Source organism: Electrona antarctica (genome assembly GCF_951216825.1).
Source record: "Electrona antarctica genome assembly, chromosome: 21".
Taxonomy (NCBI): Eukaryota; Metazoa; Chordata; class Actinopteri; order Myctophiformes; family Myctophidae; genus Electrona; species Electrona antarctica.
Window position 1 is genome coordinate 19626069 of NC_136802.1, and position 23616 is coordinate 19649684.

General features: G+C 43.6%; 1 protein-coding gene across 1 annotated transcript in view; it reads right to left on the reverse strand.

Annotated features, from left to right (window-relative positions):
- Positions 1-23616, reverse strand: part of LOC306913597 (diacylglycerol kinase delta) — a 112684-nt gene that overhangs the window by 35605 nt on the left and 53463 nt on the right. The window contains exons 5-7 of the mRNA XM_079490358.1: positions 3010-3120; positions 1890-1970; positions 1120-1224 (exon numbers count right to left, since the gene is read on the reverse strand). Coding sequence (XP_079346484.1) covers positions 1120-1224; positions 1890-1970; positions 3010-3120 — 297 coding nt within the window. The remainder of the gene's footprint in view (positions 1-1119; positions 1225-1889; positions 1971-3009; positions 3121-23616) is intronic.

A 23616-nucleotide genomic window follows, 5' to 3' on the forward strand; every position in this document is an offset into this window, starting at 1 on the left:
CACCTGCCAGTGAGGAGCCCCCACCGGGAGGATGTACTGTTGTATCCTACTGGCTCACCTGCCAGTGAGGAGCCCCCAACCGGAGGATGTACTGTTGTATCCTACTGGCTCACCTGCCAGTGAGGAGCCCCCACCGGGAGGATGTACTGTTGTATCCTATACTGGCTCACCCGCCAGTGAGGAGCCCCCACCGGGAGGATGTACTGTTGTATCCTATACTGGCTCACCTGCCAGTGAGGAGCCCCCACCGGGAGGATGTACTGTTGTATCCTACTGGCTGACCTGCCAGTGAGGAGCCCCCACCGGGAGGATGTACTGTTGTATCCTACTGGCTCACCTGCCAGTGAGGAGCCCCCACCGAGAGGATGTACTGTTGTATCCTACTGGCTCACCTGCAGGTGAGGAGCCCCCACCGGGAGGATGTACTGTTGTATCCTACTGGCTCACCTGCCAGTGAGGAGCCCCCACAGACGTAGTAGAGCATCTGTTCCCACTCCTCCCAACCAACACTCCCCGCTGCCACCCCAGCCCGTAGGACTAAAACTAAAATTACATTTTATTCAAGATACGACTAGTAGTATGCTGTTAAAATGAACACTGCTCTGGGGTCTAGGAGTTAAGCGGCATCTAGCAAACAGTCCTGTGGAGGTCTAGGCATCTAGAAAGGAGAGCTGTGGGGTCTAGGAAAGGCAGTATAAGAGAAGTGACCTGTTCTTCTATACGGCAGTGAATGCTGGACCCTGAAGCCAACGCTGCAGAAGTCTCTAGACGGGTGCTGCACCAGAATGTTGTGTGCAGTACCTAACATCAGCAAGAGTACACATGTTACCAACAAGAAACTGTATGATGGAATGCCAAGGGTGAGCCAGAGAATATCAGCCAGAGGCAAAGGCATCAAGAACTGCCAGCCAGCAAATTGGTACTGTGGGAACCACAAGGACGTCCCACACTAACATACGTGGATGTACTCAAGAACGACGCAGGAGCGCAAAGAACCAATGAACTAGAGAGATATATGGAGAACCGGGATGACTGGAAGCGACGATGGAGGGCTCGTCTGAGGGCGACCTAGAGAGAGACCTGAAAGATTCTGATGTGCTTTACGTCAGAGTGCTTTACCTCGTAGATCTCCAACTTTTGGACGGACTTCAGCGCGCCGATCCAGTCCTCCATCTCCTTCCTGCTCTCTGCACACAGCATCAACTTCCTGAACGGAGTGATCACCTGAGAGGGAGACAGAGATCACATTTATTTATACAGCACATTTAAGAACAACTCGTATTGTACCAAAGTGCTTCTCAGGTCAGAGAAAATAAATGAAAAACAGATCAGTCAGTATTTAATATAACAACACAGAGACATAGTAGTCAGACAGTAGAAAAACATTAAGCAAGGCAAACATTTCTTAACATTCTAATGTTTCATGAAGAGGATTCAAAGACTGGTGAATATAAAAGGGTTTTAAGTTTAAGCTGAGGTGAGGACGAGAGACAGAGAGAGAAGAGAGAGAGAGAGAGAGAGAAACGGGAAAAAAACGACCGCAACTCAAGTTTATCCCACTGATTCCCAACCTGTGGGGAATCAATCTTTCAAGATGTTCAAGTGGGCCCTTGATCTAAAAAAGATATGGAACCACTGGTTTATTCAAACCAAAATAACTTGACACCCCGTCACAACAAAAATAACACTTTGATTAGACGTGCGAGAAAATAATGGCATCGTAATCAAAGAGGGACTCACTCAAACCGCGGTATAGATCAATCGAGAAAGCATGCCTGCAGCCTTGGGCGGCCATAGCTGAATGGGAAACATAAGGTCCCAGGTTCGATTCCCGGCCCCCGGCTATTTGTCAAGGTGTCCGTGAGCAAGATACAAGACGCTATGCTTACCGTGAAGCTGTTGTTGATGTTCTTGGTACTGGTCTCGGCCACGCTGGCGTCAGACAGGTCCACCTCGTCAAATATCAGAGACTGACAACAAGAAAAGCATAGATAACGTTGTTTCAAAAGGTCACCATCTTAAACTAATGGCCTAAGTCCTTTTTGAGGATTATTATTAAAATACAATTTGGACCTAAGTCAGCTCCACATGACACTGGCCACGTCTGGTAAAATCGCCAAAGTCCTAATTGAGGATGCTGATCCTCCTGCCCCTTTTAGTAAAATGAGTGTGAGTTATAGGCCAAAATATGCAATGTTTTGGCCTAAGTCAATGGTTTTGTGACGTCATCAGGAGTAAGTCAGTAAGTAAATTGGCCTAAGTCTAAGGTTTAATCATATTTAATCATATTATTTTACATAACGTTATAAATGTTTTTGGTGAAATGATTACGAAATATCATAGTTTTGTCTTGGATCCGTTTTTATTTTTCCTCGAAACCTTAAAAAATTACTTAGGCCATTAGTTTAGTGACGGAAAGGAACATTGTTCTTACTTTTATTTTTCTACCGGCAGAACAAGTTTAAAGCTGTATTGGTAGTGTAGCTGGGAGGCAGAACAAGTTTAAAGCTGTATTGGTAGTGTAGCTGGGAGGCTAATGGTTTCAAGCAGTTTAAAGCTGTATTGGTAGTGTAGCTGGGAGGCAGAACAAGTTTAAAGCTATATTGGTAGTGTAGCTGGGAGGCAGAACAAGTTTAAAGCTATATTGGTAGTGTAGCTGGGAGGCAGAACAAGTTTAAAGCTATATTGGTAGTGCAGCTGGGAGGCAGAACAAGTTTAAAGCTGTATTGGTAGTGTAGCTGGGAGGCAGAACAAGTTTAAAGCTATATTGGTAGTGTAGCTGGGAGGCAGAACAAGTTTAAAGCTATATTGGTAGTGTAGCTGGGAGGCAGAACAAGTTTAAAGCTGTATTGGTAGTGTAGCTGGGAGGCAGAACAAGTTTAAAGCTGTATTGGTAGTGTAGCTGGGAGGCTAATGGTTTCAAGCACCATTAAATGTTACTAATGTGTTTGTCAGGGGGGTAACAGTTGGCGGCTGCTGTGCCCAGTAGTGTTGGTTGCTGTTCTGTACCTTGGAGTCTTTGGCGTAGTAGAGTGTCCTTCCTCGCAGCTTGAAGTACCGTCGCTTCCATCTCTGGAACGAACTGGTTTGCTTCAGAAGGATTCCCTCCTTTACACTTTTCTGGAAGGATAAACGAGAGAGGAGAGAGAGAGACTTTAGACTTGAGCCAAGTTTTGATTTATCTTATTCATTCCGTTTCCTATTAAAGCTACAATCCGTATGTTGTATAACTGCAACTGTACTACTATCGGAGATTGTAGAATAGTTGTCTATTAGCAAGACTAATAATGACATGCCCAAAATAGAGAACTCAGGCTGAGTGGCTAAGTTTGTCTGTCGCTTTTATGAATATAATAACCATGCAATGTAAAGTATTAACAACATGGTACATTGTTACACAGGTTCTCGTTTTTAATTTCCTGAAAAGTACCGGTTTCTACGTCGTCCCTGTCGGGTGGACACCTAACATGTCCAAAGCTGTTGCTTTTTGCGATTCAAATAGTGGGTAGGGACTAGGCGCATGCATAAAGTGAGTGGCAAATCGAGTGGCAAAGTGAGTGGCTAAATGAGTTTAACATCGTTTAACGTCGTTTAATGCAATCAGATTTTCTGTTTGACGTATGGTCTGTCAAGGCAAGAAAATAGTTTTTTTTGCCACTCAGTTGTTCCGGCAAAATGTCCGGGTATGATGATGAGTGATGTCCTGCGCATACCCTCTATTCAAAACTAGCAAAAGTAGCAGATCCACAAGCTCAAAACACACCACTTTGTGTGATCAGGTGTGGTAGGGCGTTAATTTACAATAAAATAAAAATAGAAAAATAAGAAATAGAATATGGAGATGAGAGGTTTCCGCTTCTGCTCGGCCGCGACAATATACAGTAGCCTACTGTACACGTTCCTCATGTTCCCGCACATCTTGCAGTTAAGTCAGTGGTACAGTTGGGTGCCACCGATATTGTCCCTTATCATTTGACCCATTTAGGCCTGACCTCAAAATTTAAAAAAATCCTTCTAAATCCTCCAGTTTTCTGAAATAAATATTTTCACGATTTTTCAAAAATAGCAGACCTACAAGCTCATAGCGCGCCACCGAGTGGCGCGCTATGAGCTTGTAGATCTGCTATTTTTCAATAGCTAAATTATAACATAATGTTTAAAACACCAAACTGTCCTTTTGCGCAGATCACGCAAACCTCAGTAAAAAGAAAAGGACAATATCGATGGCCTCCAACTGTATGTGCAAGGCTGCTACGCTGAACACTGGCAGGACAATAATGATACCGGTTTAATTTAGGTCTGGCTTTGCTGTGGCTGCTGCGCTGTGACGAACATTCCTATTATCCTCCTTTCTGTTCATTATCCTGTCCTTCCCTCTCTATAACCCTCCCTCGCTCGCTCTCTCTCGCTCTCTCGTTTTATTTATGACTACACGCGCGGAGAGGTCAGGAATGCACTCTGGGTAATCAGTTAGATTTAGAATGTTGGGGTCGCCATAGAGATGTTAATTTGTCACCCCAGATAACAGGGTTCTGTTACAAGTGATACACGCACATACCTGTGCTCAATTGCACAAGCACGCACGCAGTGTAACACATGCATGCACCCCCCCCCCACACACACACACACACGTGCATGCAGTGACGGACGACACACACACACGCACACACACACACACACGTTATTGATGGCTACCATTTCTACCTGCACATCTGTCACATTCCTGTGCCAGTCGGCACGGCAACTAGATGAGATCGATCAATCAAGACAATGGCACAACTTAATGAGAGTGTGTGTGTGTGTGTGTGTGTGTGTGTGTGTGTGTGTGTGTGTGTGTGTGTGTGTGTGTGTGTGTTCTTATAAAACAACGTCATCACATAAATCACCCGTTCAAAAAGTGATTGTAATGATGTTGGTATACAGGCTGCATTCTCTGCATTGATTAGAACCAGTTGAAGAAATCACAGGTTGAGGCATTAATCTTTGCTTTTTATGACATTTCCGAGGCCATTGTTGTTTATGGAAGATTGCTCTAAACATGTATTCTAGTGCTGGTTTTAGACCATTTTAAATATACTTTCAACATAAAATAACCAATAGCCAAAAATAGCTGATCTACAAGCTCACAATAGCTGATTTACAAGCTCACAGCACGTCGCACTGTGACATGCTGTGAGCTTGTAAATCGGCTATTGTCGGTGCGCAACATGCTTTCATAGAAGACATGCTGGGTTCTACTATGGAATCCAAATGACTGAAATCAGTCGTGGCGACTGGGAACTTTAATCCATGTAGATATTGTCCGACGTCTGTATAGGGAAGAATTTAAATGTCTTCCAGATTACTCTTTTGGACAGCTAGTCAGATTGCCGCCTTGTCTCCCTAGCCTGTTCTCACCTTGGACTATCCATGTTATTGAAATGTAATGCAGGGGGGGGGGGGGGGGGATAGGGTGCTTGTCAGGACATTAGTAAGGACACAACATTGTATTACTAATATAAATTCTTGTTGTAAAACAGAAAGGAGAACAGCTGTTCATGCTAATAATTATCAGTTGAACAACAGACCTGTCTGGTATTCCCCCCCTAGTGCCGTTTTAATTAACCTTCTCACATTGTACTACATTTTGTATTCTTTACACAAATAGGAAAAGAGCTGGTGACTTTGTAGTAACATTGCTGCAGGCAGTGTTTGCGAGAGAAATAAGCAACCAGGTCAATTATGAAAACAAACCAGACAAATTCATGAGGGGTAGACGACATTAGAGGTAAGGTTTAGGGGTTGGAATTAAGAGTTAATCCGTTAATTAGTTGCAAGTCAGTGTCAAGCCGATCTCCATGCTAGTAGCTCTGCTATTTTTCGGCTTTAGGTTTAATGTTAAGAAATGCCCCGCAAAAAAACAATACAATTAACATTCATCAAACTTCCGTCCTAAAATGTTCATGTCCTATAGTAACGCAAACCTGTGTGTGTGTGTGTGTGTGTGTGTGTGTGTGTGTGTGTGTGTGTGTGTGTGTGTGTGTGTGTGTGTGTGTGTGTGTGTGCATGTGTGCGTGCGTGCGTACTAAACCTCACTTCCCTGCAGCATTGCCAACTTGAACTACATGACTGGACATTTCACCTTGCCCATTTATCATTGGACAGACACCAAGGACTGCGCTCAGTAGAAAACAATGAGACGAGAAAACATGACTCAAAAGCTTGGGAATGTAAACAGGGTGACAGAGAGGAAAGGAAGATAGAGGAGTAAGATGGATTGTGGTCTTGGGTAATTAAGGTAATTGATCGGTTAGTCCAATCATATTTTGTTGTGTGATTTTTAGCCAGTTATAGCAAGTAGTGAGCCAGCTAGTCAAAAAATTAACCAGTGCTATAAGACACAGACTGTGTCACAACTCATGACCTCAGCGTCAGCATTTTTCTTTGTCAGTCTTTGCACTTTATCGCTGTGCTGTAATACAGTGTGTCATAAAGCAAAAATACTGTCAAACTGTGCAACACTTGCTTAAACCAGTGGTTTTCAACCCTTTTCATATCAAGGTCTTATATATTTATTTATCATTTGAGCCACGGATGGCCAATTGATGAGATTTCGCCTCCCAGACCCAAAACAAAAGAATATTTTGTTGCCAGAAACCTGCCTACCCGTGATATCATTATGTAGGATGGTTTAAGTCATTCCAAACAAGATTTCAAAAATATTTTGTAATTTCAGCATGCCAACTTTCCAGGAAGAGAAAGGCTGTGAGCTTGGATTGAAGATGCCATGGGCAGGTTTCTTAACTGTCCACAGCCTAACGAGACACAGAGAGTAGACGGACATAATTATTGCCATCTTAATATGGACATTATTGAGGGCCAATTATAATAAATACAGTTGAAACTTGAAAGTGCTCCTTTAAGCCCTACTTATCTTTCCAGCTATTCGAAAAAAGCTGATCAAAAAGCTGACAGCATGATGCACCGCGTGTGTCGATTCGATCGGCTATGATAAAATCATCAAACAAAATCATCTCTTATGGAGGTCGCTGGCATCATTTTCAAATGTGGGATCGTGGCCAAATACATATCAATTTGGGCGTCCCTGACATGAAATAATTGAGAAAGCCCACTGCACCAAGACCAAACAGCTTGGGTTGGCAGACAGAGACAGGGGAATATGTACACATGGGAATTTCAATAACGGCCAGCAAAAAATGGAAACGACAACAAGGAGAAGACAGACACCAGATTGCGGGCATGATGAGCGAGTGGAATGAATAAATTAGATGTGGGCGGTGGGTGGCGGTGGGTTCTCGGTTTGGGAGCGAGAGAACATAAAGTGAGATTAATGCTTGGCAGCCTGACTGTATCATCTGTGAGACGGGTTGCGATGACTGATTGAATACCTGGTTGGAATGCGGCATTGTCGTGTGGCGTGCTGCCGTGTGCTTGTGTTTAGAGCCAGAGAGATCTACCTATACCCCACCATGGCGGACCTGAAGGTCATCTGGGGTGTGTGTGTGTGTCCCTCTATATGTCACATTCTCACTCTGGATTTGTGCTTATCTCCCTTTCATCTGTCTCCATCCGCTGACCTGCTTAACCATCTTCTCTCTCTGATAAAGGGAGTAATATGCAGTATATTCAGTTTATTGGGGAGAAGCAACCACCTCTAGACTAGTGATAAATCTAATTCATTGCACTCGCACGTGCGCACACGCACGCACGCACACGCACACGCACACGCACACACACACACACACACACACACACACACACACGAGAATGTTGGTATTAGTATAGGCAAGCTTGTATAACCAGGGGGCGAACAAAACAGCATGAAGAGAGAGAGGGGCGGGACCAAAGGAGGCAGTATACAGTAAACAGATAGTGAGGGAGGGAGAGATCTAGAGAGAGGAAAGAGTGAGAAGAATTGCAGGGCATGAAGATAAAAAGATAAAAAGAAAAAACATACAATAAAAAGACGTATGGATGAATAGACATAGCTATTGACAGAGATACAGATAGAGAGACAGACACCGTGTGTGTGTGTGTGTGTGTGTGCGTGTGCGTGTGCGCGTGCCAGTTAGTCCATTATCTCCTTTTTTCTCACTCTCTCTCTTGCCCTCCACGTTCGTCTCTAGCTTGACAAATGGACTACATGAATGTACTCTTGATCAGAGTTATGTAAACATTGTGTGATATTTATCACTTTTTTGAGGGCGTTCGCGCACCACAAGGGATGTACGCACCACAGTTTGGGAACCCCTGCTGACTGCTGTAAGGGATGGGCTGTGAAAGGCAGCCAGACACGAACATAAAATCATTCATCCATCCATCCATCCATCCATCCATCCATCCATCCATCCATCCCAAATAGAGACAGACATACAGATAGAGAGAGACACAGATAAATAGAGGGCGAGCAGACCAAGCATTGATAGCAAGAATCTATTCTAAACCAACCGCACGCATCATTGGCGAGTTGAGATGGGAATTAGGGAACCATAAAAACTGTCTGACAGCAACAGGAACAACAACAAAGACACAAAAACGCTCTGAGGAGGGACAACAAGCCAACAAATCCCTCCCTAACGAAAAACGTTTCCCAGGACTAACATGATGCAACGTAACAGAAAGACAGTGGAGACTCAACATGATGCAAGAGAGAGAGAAAAACAACAACGCAAGAAAATTGCCCAAAACAGAAAGAACACTAAGAACTACAAGACACAACATTACAGAGAAAAGACACCAGAGACATGTAGCGGTGTAAAGTAACTAAGTGCATTTACTCAAGTGCTGTACTTATAATTTTGAGGTGAATTTTCTTTACGAATATGTATGTGCACACTGTGCAAAAAATGCATGTGTTTGGTCCGACGTACATTCCGACAGGCATAATAGTTTTAACCTGCCACGCATGTCGGGAGCCACGGGTTAGTTTTAACCTGCCACAGGTTCGTTTTAACCTGCCACACATGTCGGGAGCCACGGGTTAGTTGTAACCGGCCACGCATGTTGACAGCGACGGTGTTGGCGGACTGTTAGTATGTCTAACCAACGTATGCACGCCCAAAAAACAAACGTCCATAGACTTGGCTGCCACATGACGTGACGTCTAGTGCTCTATAAAAAACATTAAAAGTCCATAGACTTGGCTGCTACTCTGTTAAAAGTACTCTAAACACACATAAGGTCCATAGAGGTGGCTGACATATGACGTAATTCCGACTAGGCTCAGTCATACTGTCAGTCAGTCACAAAGGGAGGGAGTAGAAAACCACACACACACACACACACACACACACACACACACACACACACACACACACACACACACACACACACACACACACACACACACACACACACACACACACACACACACACACACACACACACACACACACACACACACACACACACACACAGAGTAGTTGGAGTGACTTGCCAATCAGAGGCGTTGCGTTATTGTTTGACGAGTGGTGACTCAAGGATTCACGCTGTACACATCAGTGGACTTTGTGTAAGCTTACGACATGTGTGTATCAGTGACTCGACGTGACGTGACAGAACACGCTAGCATTGCCAGTGATCCTATTATAGTTCAGTTGTTCCCAAAAAGATGCATAATAAACTTACAGAAAATGCATTATTATGAATTAACCATGTATGCTCCTGTTTTATTATTACCCTTCAAGACAACTCATTTTGGGGTTGCTGTTGCTATGTACAGTATATAGCAACACATTTTTTGTAATTTTTGAATAAATATTTGAAGATTTTCAGAAAACTTCGGTCAGGATTTAGAAGGTGCTAGAATCGGCTTCACGGTATAAATGGGCTCACAATTTAATACATTATTAAAAGTCATATCTTTTTTTTAAAGCTTATGAAATTAAATGTTAAAAAGTTAAGTTTCAAAAGTGTTTGACTGTACTCTGTTGCTGTTTTTACATTTACATTTACTATTCAATCAATCAAGAACGAAAATACATCGCTTAAATACACCTGGGACGTATCCTCAGTGATGTATCCCAAGGTCATCGGGGTTTCGGGTCTCACGAACATCATACGGGTGACCCAGCCGGGGTGATCAAGTCCCGACTTACGTCCCAGTAGCTACCCTTCGATTAGACCCACTAGGGAAAGACCAGGGCCACACAATCCGTTGGATCCACTCGGGAACTACTCTGACTAGACTGGGAGGTACAATTATGGCATGTGGAGGGACTAGGCTCTGTGGGTTGACTCCTGTCCGGGCCCCTCCTAGGTCTCACCAGGTCCACTCCTGCTCTCACCAGGAGTACCGCCAGGACCTGTGCGTTGCACCAGACTCCCAGCACCAGACACTGGGAGTGGTGGTTTCTTGAGCCGCAATGGTTCTGCAGGCTCCACCTGGGCAAAGGTGGTACTGCAGGCTCCGCTTGCGGCTCGAATGGCCCTCCTAAAGGCCTCATCGAAGGTTTTTGGGCTTCCTTCTCAAGGAGGATGCAGGCTGGGGCGTCAACGCATACTGCTCCCGGGGTGCCGTCTACATTACGCCTGTCACCCGTCTCTCCGGTGGTCACCAGACTATACCTGGTTGTCACAATCAATCAGTCAATCAAAAACGGGTCCCGACCCATTGTTTGGTAACCCCTGGCACAGTTCAAGAGGTTCAGACACGCAGTGGCTAAGTCATGTCCAAGAAAGTGAGCGAGAGTCACACTCACTCCAAAGCAAGCCTTCAACGTCCTCTACTCCTGGAAGGAACAGCCCCTGAGGCAGGAAAGTGGAGCGCCACGCCAGATGCTCCATTAGCAGTCTGTCTGTCTAGCACTTAGTCAATCAACATCCCTGACAGGAGCATTGTGATGACAAAGCAGAGAGTCACGGAGGGAGCGATGGTGCGATTTACGGCACAGCCACGACTCACCACCTTGCAATTTACAGTGTGTGTGTGTGTGTGTGTGTGTGTGTGTGTGTGTGTGTGTGTGTGTGTGTGTGTGTGTGTGTGTGTGTGTGTGTGTGTGGTGATGATGGCCCAGGGTGGAAGGTCGAGGCCCCGAGCAAATCAGAGACCGTCTAACGTGTCCCCAGACAGTGGGTCGGGATCCAATTGTTGCGATTTTTGTGGGTCGATCACGACTCGCGAGTAGTCTATCTGATTTATTTATATTATTAATATTGTTTCAAAATATGTTCAAATAAAATGAAAAACATTCATTACAAATAAAGTTCTCAAACATAGGTGTGGACAATCACCACGTTTGATCTACAAGCTAAAGGCCAGTCCACACCAATGCAACTCCTACAAAATACCATCTGAAACGGGAAAGAACAGCAGCAGTGAATTTACATTCACCTCCAATTGTGGTCGACTGCATACATGTTTTAATTTATTTTTCTCAGGCCAATTTTGAAAGAGACCAGTGATAGGGCATTCTACATTTTAGTGGCAGAACAGTATAATGATAATTCCCCTGCATGTTTGTCTGCAATCACCATCACTGTGTATAATTTCACAGTCACTCTCGGTCTTGTTGACCGAGGGTTCAACAGCTCACGTGTGAGTCACTGTGAACCGACATGGTGTGTGTGTTAATTGTGTGTTTTCAGGAACTATGATTGCATGCGTGAATGAACACATCACCAAATAACAGTCAGGTGCTGTAATAGCCAGCATTGCATTTACAAAATTCTGCTCACCGCCTACAAAGCACTCAACAACCTGGCTCCCCTACCTCTCCAATCTTCTCAAACCTATGTCCCCCTCCGCCCCCCTCAAGTCCAGTGAACCCAACCTCCTGAAGGTCCGCAAGGTACCGCACCTGGGGGGACAGGGCCTTCTATGTTTCTGCCCCCAACCTCTGGAATGCACTCCCTAACGATGTCAGAGTTGCCCCAGATTCCTTCTCTCCTTCAAAACCTCACTCAAAATCCACCTCTTCAAGATAGTTTTCCCCAGCTGAGGTCTGGTTAAGATGTCCCCCCCATCCCTTGTTTATCCTTTTGTTTTTAACATTGCACTGATCTTGTGCTTGTTTTGCTTTGTTTTTGTTTTCTTGAATAAAGTCTGTTCCTAGAATTTTATGTAAAGCGCTTTGGGTATTTAGAGAAGCCCTATATACATTTGAGCTATTATTACATTATTTCAACAAAAAAATACAATATTATTTTCAGCTTTAAAAGGTGGGGTAAAGTGACTTGCCTTTGTTATAAAAATGTATTTGTCTTATTAATAATTGCTAGATTGTGCCTGTCTCTCCAGGTCTTTAGTAAACAGAAAATGCATTTTCAGGTCAGGATAGGACCTTAATGAAATTCAAATGTGATCACCTCCGTCCCCCCCCCCCGTCCCCCCCGTCCCCACACACACACACACACACCCATTTCTTATGGTTGTCAATGTAATCTTGTTAACGTGGTTTACCAGCGGCCGATGCCTTGTAAACATGAGTGATTCTTCACTGGAAACTTGTAAAAATGAGAGGAAAGGGACAGACATCAGCCTGCCTGACTGCAGCCTTCTCCGATTTTATATCGATTTCATCATTCATATGAATGATTGATGAAATCGATATAAAAACACATAAAGGCAGGCAAGCTAATGTCTCTCCTCTCTTGTCCTCTGTCTAGTCAGTGGTTCCCAACCCTTTCTGGATCAGTGCCCACTTGCAAACAGAGGTGAGAAGAAAAAATACGATGCCAATAAGTATTGGCATCCAAATGTACTTAACCCATTCAGGCCTGACGTCGAAATTAAAAAAAAAAAGTTTTCTAAATCATGACAATTTTCGGAAAGAAAAAGGCACATTTTAACGATTTTTCAAAAATAGCAGACCTACAAGTTCATAGCGCGCCACTCGGTGGCGCGCTATGAGCTTGTAGATCTGCTATTTTTCAATAGCTAAATTATAACATAATGTTTAAAACACCAAAAGGGGTTCCCGCCCAAAATGGGTTAATGGTTAATGTGGTTAAACGCTAACGTGACATGGATGCGTTCCAGGTCTCAATGGATTAAAGTACTAAACGTCATACTCATTATACGGAATGTCCCATTTCAAGTTTTCAAATGTATATGTGAAAATAGCAGATCCAATAGCAGATCACTACAAGCGTGCAATGCGACACATTGTGATCTTGCTATTTCGGCCGAAATGTATATAGGGCTGAAGTGGTTATGTTTTGTCTATCTACAACCAAAATCTACAAAGTAACTACTTTCAAATAATTGTAGTGGAGTAAAAGTACAATATTTGCCTCTGACATGCAGTCGAGTAGAAGTAAAATAATTGGAAATTAGAAATACTCAAGTAAAGTACAAATACCAAGTACATGTACTTTCAATTATTTCAGGGCCCACCAATGGGTCCCTGCCCACAGGTTGGGAATAATCGCCAGTCTAATCTAGTGTTGTGCCGTTCATGAGTAATTTGTTCAAAAGCAATTTGTTCTTTTTGGTTAAATGGGACAATGTAGGCATTTAGCAGACGATCTAAAGCCAGAGCGACTCACTGTAAGCAAGGAAAACATGAGGTAACACATCAAATGCATAAAAATAGTAATCTAGGATCATAGCTAAACCAAAAAATAATAATAATCATCTGTACAGTACATTGAAACTATATACAAACTATAGGATGCCATTGCCAACAAAATGAACCTGGCATCTGTCTACATAACATGCTATATATGAACTACATTTATTGTAGGCATAAGTGGGCAGGGTCGTCAAGGCTGAGGGCAAGTGCTACGTCATGTTGTACGAACGCTTGTTTTCTATTGTTGTATTGTTTATTGGATCTTGTTTAGTCGATACACTTAATTGTTTTAGCTCATGCTCATTTGATTTAGCTATTTTGTCTCATCTGTTTAAGGAAATAGGTAGCTGATATATTGCATTTTTACCTTAGCACTAGGTATACTCTTGGTTGCTTGTTTTTGCAGAAAATGCACTAAAGACTTCTGGTGATTAGTAGTTTTTGTTCCCTACCTATGTTGAATACACTTATTGTAAGTCGCTTTGGATAAAAGCGTCTGCTAAATGACTGTAATGTAATGTAATGTTCTACGGGCAAAGGTGCAGATTGCGGTAACTTCCTCAAAGGTTCAGCATCCTTCCGTTCAGTCAGTCAGTGGCACATTTACGGTATGTTGATGTCGATTGCGCAAGAGGAGCACAGTGGAAATAAGTTGAAATACGTTTTTTCCTCATCATTACGGTATCCTCAATTGTCTTTTTAACCTTTTTTGTGTGATTGCTTAAAGCAATTCAAATCAAATCAATGACTTGAGTCACTGAAAATAACAAGTTCCCATCACTACTTCTCTATCGCTCTGTCGGATCGTGTGTGTGTGTGTGTGTGTGTGTGTGTGTGTGTGTGTGTGTGTGTGTGTGTGTGTGTGTGTGTGTGCCTCTGTCTGTCTGTCTGTCTGTCTGTCTGTCTGTCTGTCTGTCTGTCTGAGCGTGTGTACTGTCCTCTCTTTCCATTAAAGATCCATCTCTCTGCTCATCAGCATTCCTCTCTATCTGTGGCTCTGCTCTCAGACATGATCAGCAGAGAAGCTTGTGAAACAATTCAACGGGCTTATGATTAGAGCGCCGCTAATTGCATCACAACAGTTGGCCCCGATGGGCCTGACACACACACGCCATTTGGAGGGGAAATAAATAAATAAATAAAATAAAGTGTTTGTTTGCCCATATTGACACAGCCCAAAATAGGCACTCTATGGTGACTCAACCCAGAGACTGTAACGCCACAGAAAAGGGGGACAAATGCACAGCGGAGAACGCTTGTTTCACCTGGCTGGTAATGATACGCATTCTTGTTAAACTACATTTTGGTGTATATTATGGAACATACATACTGTATGTACATATATATGTTACTATTTTTTGACTCTTTGATTGTCGTTTCTTGCTCTCTTTATTCTATCCATTTGTTTTCTGTGCTTGCTGTGTTTTTATTGTTTTGATTGTAAGAACAGTCTTGAAACGTATTATCCTTTAACACTTTCCCTCCATTCACGAGTTGCACGAGTTAATTGATGTAGGAACAGCTTCCCTCCCACTAAGGAGTTACACAAGTTACGTTTTCATTGTTTAATTCGTGTTTTAAACAGGGTTTCAATCGGACAAAGTGGGATAGGTGACGCGTTCGGATGATGTCACTGCACATTTTTCAGTCGCACTGGCATGCAAAGGCTTCTGGGAAATTGAGGCCCAATGCATTCCAATGGCGGCGGGCACGTTCCTCCGGCGCTTTGTGTTGTTTGGATTATCTTTCAACACTACGACAAAAGGATCACACCATTTTAAAGTGGACTTTCATGAAAAGGAACGATGATGTTGGTGCGGTCGTTCTTCAAAGGTTACTGAAACTAGGCAGTCAACAGGGCATTGCGATTAATTAATTCCGCAGTCAAACTGTTAATGAACGTATGGTTGGAGACATGCAAAAACGTGTCAATATAACATAATGAAGATGCACTCAGTGCCGATCTAAAATCACATTAATCTGCAAGAAACGTTAGTTAAGGAAGAGGGGAAGAAAATATACATAAAATAACTGAATTTGAGGACCCATCCAAAATGACGCCTATGCCAGGAGATGGCACACATTTTCAGCATGTATAGGTACAGTACGGCAGGGGTTCTCAACCCGTGGGTCGCGACCCCTCGGGGGGTCGCCAAATTATTTTAGGGGGTCCCCAAATTATTTTCAAAAAAAAGATCTGCTATTTTTAAATAGCTAAATTATAACAATGCTTAAAACACCAAAAGGGGTTCCCGCCCAAAATGGTTTAAGGTTATTGTAGCAGTCAATTTATATTGGGGGTCGGGAGGGGGCGGGGCGGGGGTCCCGAGACATTGCCAAAGCATTTCCGGGGGTCCCCGGCCAAAAACGTTGAGAACCCCTGCAGTACGGCATACTGTATGTATCCCCTTTGGGACTCAAAACAACACAGTCGAGGCAAGTGCTTGTATGGTTACTTCGTGCTATACGCATACAGCACACAGCAGACTGTTAAGACCTGACGAGAAGAAGAAGACAGTGAGTTGAAAGATATTATCTGACATGAGCATCAGCTGTTTCACTGACTCTGAGGGGGAGGTGTGTTGTGACAGCGCAGGTGAGAGGTGACGACACTTACTGACAACACTTCAGAGGGGAACGGGTACATGACGCTAAGGCGCATGTTCTATTACTGTATAAGCCCCCCCTAGGGTACCGCACAGACACAGCAATATATCTTCTGTCATCTTTCCTGGAAAGAAGTAGTATACAATCTTTTGGATTTTTTCGTACTATAGCCCAGTCGACTCAATACTGTGGTATATGCCGTATACATGGTCCTTGATATGAAAATGGTTGAAAACCACTGCTATAGCCCAACTATAACCCTGTAAACCACACCCACACACACACACACACACACACACACACACACACACACACACACACACACACACACACACACACACACACACACACACACACACACACACACACACACACACACACACACACACACACACACACACACACACACACACACACACACACACACACACACACACTTTCCTCTCACAAGCATAGCAATACACACGTTTTCCACTCATAGCATGTAAGATGTGTAACACACATTCACACCGACTCATCTGTGACATGCACTTGTGAAGCAACAACACACCATGCAGCAAGCATGTGGGGGGTTGAGTGTACTCACACACACATTGTAAAGTACCAGTCATGTGTCCTTAAAACTAGTAACTGACAGTGATAGGAGAGAGAAAACAAATCAAAGAACTCTGCTTCCTTGGTTTTTAGGTTCAACGACATTCCAATAAGTCAACAATTTGAAGATCGCACAACGCATGAGACATCGTTTGAAAGCTGTCATACAATTACTTTCATAACCTGTAAAATATTTACAGCACATTCTATCAGACCTTGTCACTGCGCACGCACGTACACAGCAATTAAAGTGCCCCCCCCACCCCCAACACACACACACACACACACACACACACACACACACACACACACACACACACACACACACACACACACACACACACACACACACACACACACACACACACACACACACACACACACACACACACACACACACACACACACACCTTGCTCTTCAGGTTGTTGTTATCAGATGAGTAAGAAGTGGTCTCGAGGTGGTCATCGTGGCTGAGCTGGCTGTCGTCCCCCTCCCCTGCGTGTCCCTGTCCCCCACACTGGAAGGATATCGGCACCAGGCAGCACATGGTGGTTCCACACAGACCCGGCATCACGCAGGCCCCCGCGCGATCACCTGCCCACCGCACAGGCACGCAGTGATGACCTCAGCTCACTGTACTCGGATGGATGTACTGTCCCTGGCCAATTATCCAAACATTCCAAGAGACTGTGCCGTAGTAGAAAACACTAGCATCGACACTACTGATAGTAATGCTACTAAAATACTAGACTTACTGTGAAGCCTACTAATACTACAATAAAAGGTTGTGGTGTTGATGGTAGTGCCGGTTGTTGTTCTTCTCCTTCTCTCTGGTTCTCTCTATTTGTCCACTTTACACCATGTCTCTGTACTTTGCTCTTTTTGCTACCGTTTATCTTTCTGTCTTATCTTGCTCTCCTTTGTTCACTTGATCTATTTGCCTTCACTTTGCTCTTTTTCTTTGCTACTCAATCTTTCTGTCTTCTGCCAATCCCTCTCTCTCTATCTCTTTTTGTCTTTCCTTTTGTTGTTTGCTACTTTCAGTCAGTCGGATTGTCTTCTTTAAATCTCTCTCTGTCTCTCTCTTCTATGGACTCGATCGTTTGGAGTACAACAAATAAATAACAGCCTCCTGTGTCCTTTTGAGCAGCCGTTTGTTTCTTCTGTGTTTCTAGCACTTTCTACGTGTTGTGATGTCTTTCCACCCGTGTTGCAAGTGTGTCCATGCCGTCTGTCTGTTCCTCAAACAAACAATGCCACAAGCACTTCCTCTTTCAAACTTCCCCAGTCAGCTAAGCCCCGCCTACACAGGTGTGCTCTGGGATACACCTTTTGAGATACACGACATGTGTGTATGTGTGTGCTCAGCAGCAAGCCAGTCAAACAAGTTCTTCCACTCCTATATATAGCCTCCAGGAAACAGTACTGTTCCTACATAAGAAGACATGCATGCACACTGCAGAAATATCATGTCACACTGATGAGACAAATTATTCCGTTTCACATACAGAGCTGAAAGCATCTCTGATCACACCAACTGTCCTGCCCACCAGTGAGAGTGTGTGTGAGAGCGTGTGTGTGTTTGTGCACGTGCGTGTTTGTTTACTTCTTGTATGATTTATTCAGTTAACGTGTGTGTGCGTTGTCATCAGACCATTCTGTGTGTCAGATCGGTGTCTTATACCTGCCAAGGCACATTACAGTCAGCGTGTGTGTGTGTGTGTGTGTATGTGTGTGTGTGTGTGTGTGTGTGTGTGTGTGTGTGTGTGTGTGTGTGTGTGTGTGTGTGTGTGTGTCAGTCTGCATATCAATCCCTCTTTAATGAGCAGAAACATGCTGTTCCCTGCAGACACACACAGCAGTCTCTCTCTCTCTCTCTCTCTCTCTCCCCTCTCCCCCCCCAAGCCATGTCGCAAGGGGAAGGGGAGAGCTTTTGTCAGCTTCACCCAGCTGATGTGGTCATGATTAGTCTGTGGTGTGTGTGTGTGTGTGTGTGTGTGTGTGTGTGTGTGTGTGTGTGTGTGTGTGTGTGTGTGTGTGTGTGTGTTCAACATAGACAAGAGGTCGGGAAGAATCAAGCGCAGAACTTTTGATTAGCAGACAGCCAGACTCTCCAATCATTATAAGCTCATGGCTGCATCAATGCTGCTCCTCTACACACGAACGGACGGACAGACAGAAGTTCGAAGTTCGCTAGAGCCGCCTCAGCCCTGTTCGAGTTGCAACCCGATATGGACAGAAAAGAAAAACATTATGAGCACACAGCAATGGTGGAAAAGTACACAAGTAAAATACCGCAATTTACAAAGATGAAGTCCCGCATTAAAAATGTGCATGAGTAAAAGTACTAAAGTTTCGGCATCAAAATTCAAAATATACTTAAAAGTACCAAAAGTAATAGTAGGCTACAAATTGTGCAGAATGTCCTATTTCAAATGTTCCAGAGTATGCTAAAAACAGCCAAAAAGACAGGCACATCTACACCCTAATAGGCTGCAGGTGCCAGATCCAAAACACATCTACACCCTAATAGGCTGCAGGTGCCAGATCCAAAACACATCTACACCCTAATAGGCTGCAGGTGCCAGATCCAAAACACATCTACACCCTAATAGGCTGGGTGCCAGATCCAAAACACATCTACACCCTAATAGGCTGCAGGTGCCAGATCCAAAACACATCTACACCCTAATAGGCTGGGTGCTAGGGATGCCAGAAAGTGACCATCAGCCAAATCGAATAATCGACAGCTCTGCCGATTAATAATCGATTAATTGAACCCCCCCCCCCCCAAAAAAAAAAATGGTTATGGTCACATAACCATTATATGTTGAGTGCATGCTTTGATGGTTACAGTTTTATAATCAGTTTTGATGAGTAAACCTTTGTGGAGATCTTCTCAGTTCTCATTGTATGCTAGTTACTGCCATTCAGGATGGAAAATGAAATCCATTTGGATTTGGGGAGAAGTAGTTTCATAAGGGGCTGGTATGAAGTACTTGATATAAACAGAAAACGTTCAGTTCACTAGTCTACACTCTACTAGTCTACAACTGCCTTCATTTCATCCGATTGTCTGTCTGGCAGGCACTTAACAAGCGATTGTTAACTGTGTCTCATATCATGCAGCCTTACTTATTAGCCTATATTTTGGCTATTAAAGATTAATTGGCGGCATCCCTACTGGGTGCCTGATCAAAAACACATCTACACCCAAATAGGCTGGGTGCCAGATCAAAAACACATCTTTACATAGATTGTGCATAGTGATGCACCAAATATTCGGCAGAAAATGGCTAAAAATGCATTTACCACCTATTCGGTTTCGGCCTGAATAGGCAGAAAATATATCACCGAATAGTGTATGCAATTAATGCATTCAAAAGAGCTGAATAAATGTTTCATGGACCCATAATAGTGATTATTATTGAAGTTAAGTTTTGCCATAACCATTTATTTTGCCATAAATCAGGTAGCTTTAAGGTACGGCCATAGGAAAAAAAGATATATAATATTAATCATATTCGGATATTCGGTTTTCGGCCAACTGTTTCCTATATTCGGTTTCGGCCAATAATTTCCCTTTCGGTGCATCCCTAATTGTGCATCAATTCACCTATTCACACACACATTCATACACCGATGGCGGCGGAAACCATGCAAGGCACCAACTAGCACATCAGTGTCTTGCTCAAGGACACTTCGACGGTAACTCTGGGGGAGCCCGGGTTCGAACTGGCAACCTTGCGGTTACCATCCAGCCACTCTACCCCTGAGCCACCGCCGCCCCGAACTAGTTCAACATGTATAAGAAAAATCTCTTGAAAATAGCTGATTTACAAGTTCACAATGCATCACACCGTGACGCACAGCTCATTTCAAACAGTACTAAAAAAGTACAGGTATATACATCATACAGTAGGGCTGGAGTGGTTAATGTTTGTTTTTGTAACAATAATCAAAATCCACAAAGTAACCAGTGCAGTAACGGAAGATTTAAAATAATGGTAGTGGAATAAAATTACAATATTTATCTTTGGGATGTATTGAAGTAGAACTAAACGTAATAGAAAATTGGAAATACCCCAGTAAAATAAAACTACAGTACACCTCAAAAATGTACGAAAGTACAGTACTTGAATAAATGTACGTAGTTATATTACTTTCCACCACTGCGCAGACTGACAGATTGTGTTTATACCTGTGCTGCAAAAAAATTAAAAAAAATAAAAACACCATTATGAGCACACACAGTCTGGTGACTGTGGAGAGACATCTAAATATGGAAAAAATATGCAAATTATGATTTTACAGTCTGTCGACAGCGCTCAGAGTCAGACTTCCGCCGGGATGGGATCACAATGCGGCTCAAGTCACGACAGGGTAAATCCACCTCTTTAAAACATGAAATGATTATATACGCGCCATTTGAATGTGGTCCGAGTCTAAGCGCATTCATTTAATAATGGGATACATGAATTCCGTTACCATGGCACATGATTCACATTGGGGCAGCGATATCATAACAAGTCTGCTTGTTGTTGCTCGAAAGGTGCTTTAATTCCTCTAAACAGAAGCTACATAATACTAATGTAACATGCAGATCTTTTTCACCCGTTTCGAATGCCATCAATGCATTGAAAGGGACACAATCACGTTTAATCAGAGCATTGAATGGTCTCAGTAGCCGTCTACTGACATACCAGATCTCAGTAGGCTGCATTATGTGCGTTGATCACGGCTACTGCGACGATGCCCGTTGTCAACTGACTACATGGTCGGTTAAAACTGATATGAGGTCAGAGGACTTACGTGGCCGGTTAAGACTGATATGAGGTTAGGGGACTTACGTGGCCGGTATAAGACTGATATGAGGTTAGGGGACTTACGTGGCCGGTTAAGACTGATATGACGTTAGGGGACTTACGTGGCGGGTCAAGACTGAGGTTAGGGTTAGTGTTAGATTTAGTGGTATAGTAATGTCGGACAACGCACATCGTCGCTTTCAAAACAGTAGCCATGATCAACGCACAATCAATGTGCGAAAATCAATTATCACACTCACAGGATTACAAAGAGGATCGTTTATCACTCATGATTTGCTCTTCCTTTTTGTCTGTACCTCTCTCTCATTACTCCCTTTCTCCATTTATGTCTGCAGTGTCATAATTTCACCAGTAGATGGCACACACACCCACACAGAGAGAGAGAGAGAGAGAGAGAGAGAGAGAGAGAGAGAGAGAGAGAGAGAGAGAGAGAGAGAGAGAGAGAGAGAGAGAGAGAGAGACACACGTCTCCATTTGTAGATCCTCCCTAGGGACACAGTGTCTGCACTTAGAAATAGTATTTGTCCAGTGGAATTGTATGTGTCAGGGGTTGACACTAAGGTCTCACTCTCTGCACTTGCCAGTCGGGCAAGTACAGGTCTTTCCCATGCACTTGGCCCAAAAGTAAACGGTTAACGTTTTTTTTGTAACTTTATGGGCAATAAAAAAAAGTAATTCCTCAATTTCTATGCCAAATACCTAGGTATGAATATCACTATGGGTTTACATTTGTCTTGTTTTTCGTCTGTGGTACTCATCACATTATAGGTAAACAGTGCTCTTTACATTCCACCGATCAGAAGACAGATCACTCTGGCCACGTCCAGGTGTTTAGACAGATATCTTGTGTTGTTTAAAGACAAACAAGCACTTGCCCAGTTGGGCAACCTGAATGCAAAAAATGAAAGTTTTATTTGCCTGCTGAGGGCAGATGGGCAACACTTAGTGTCAATGCCTGCGCCGTGTGTGCATGTGCAAGGCCTTAAGAATTGCATGCACGTATCAACATAATTATGGTCAGAGCGGTGCCTCACGATCAAGTCCAAAATCATCAAACATAACCCTATGATCGGTGGAGGTGAGAAAGTGCATTGGGTTTTCATTCCAAGCGAATAATGCACCAGCTGCTTTGGCTAATTAGCACAGTCACAGACAGCATGCAATTAGTCAGCATGGCCAGCTTTCATGGAAGACCAGGTGGGAGGAGTTGATTTGGCGAGAGAAACATGCACGTGTACGAAAAACAAGCCCAAAAGAAATAGAAAAATAGAAAGAAAAAAAAATAATCTTTTGAAAATAACAGATCTCCGTGTATAGGGCTGAAGCAGATAATGCATGTTTTGTAATAATAATTAAAATCTACAAAGTCATCATCATTTATTGACCACGGTCGAGATCATGGAAGAACCCAAGTAAAGTAAAATTGCACTTAAGTACAGTACTTAAGTAAATGTACTTAGTTACTTTCCACCTTGAGTAAGACACCTTAACCCATAGATATTAAAATAATAATAGATGCCCCATTGGCCACTGCAGTTCATTGGAGTCATCAGCCATGTGTGTCCAGCGTAAGGTGACTTCCTCCTTACGGAAGTGGAAGAGCGGAAGGCACACTGCGTCGCTGCCACTCAAGTGACTACTGGCCAATCGCAGCACATCTGTTCCGGGACTTATCAATTCAATCCATGTTGGCATGCATGTTGGCATGAGGAAACAAAAACGTTTACATTGCCAAAGCAAGTGCCGCTGGGAAAGATGGAGTCACGCCTCTGATTGGCCTATACCGAACTTCTCCTTCTGTGACGAACGCAATGCTTCACAAAGGAATCTCGGGAAAGCTTTTCCTCCTCTCAAGAACAGACGCCCCAGAGCCGAAGGAGGCGTCTACCGTTTTGTCTATGCCTTAACCCCCTCACTACTGCCCCCTTGTGGCAGAGATCAGCTGGGCTGAGGTGAAACATATATCCAGTCACTCACACACCCACCTGGCACTCCAGGTACATTAAAACAAGCTTCCATTCAGCCACCCAGCTGGCACTCCAGGTGCATTAAAAACAAGCTCCGATTTACTAGT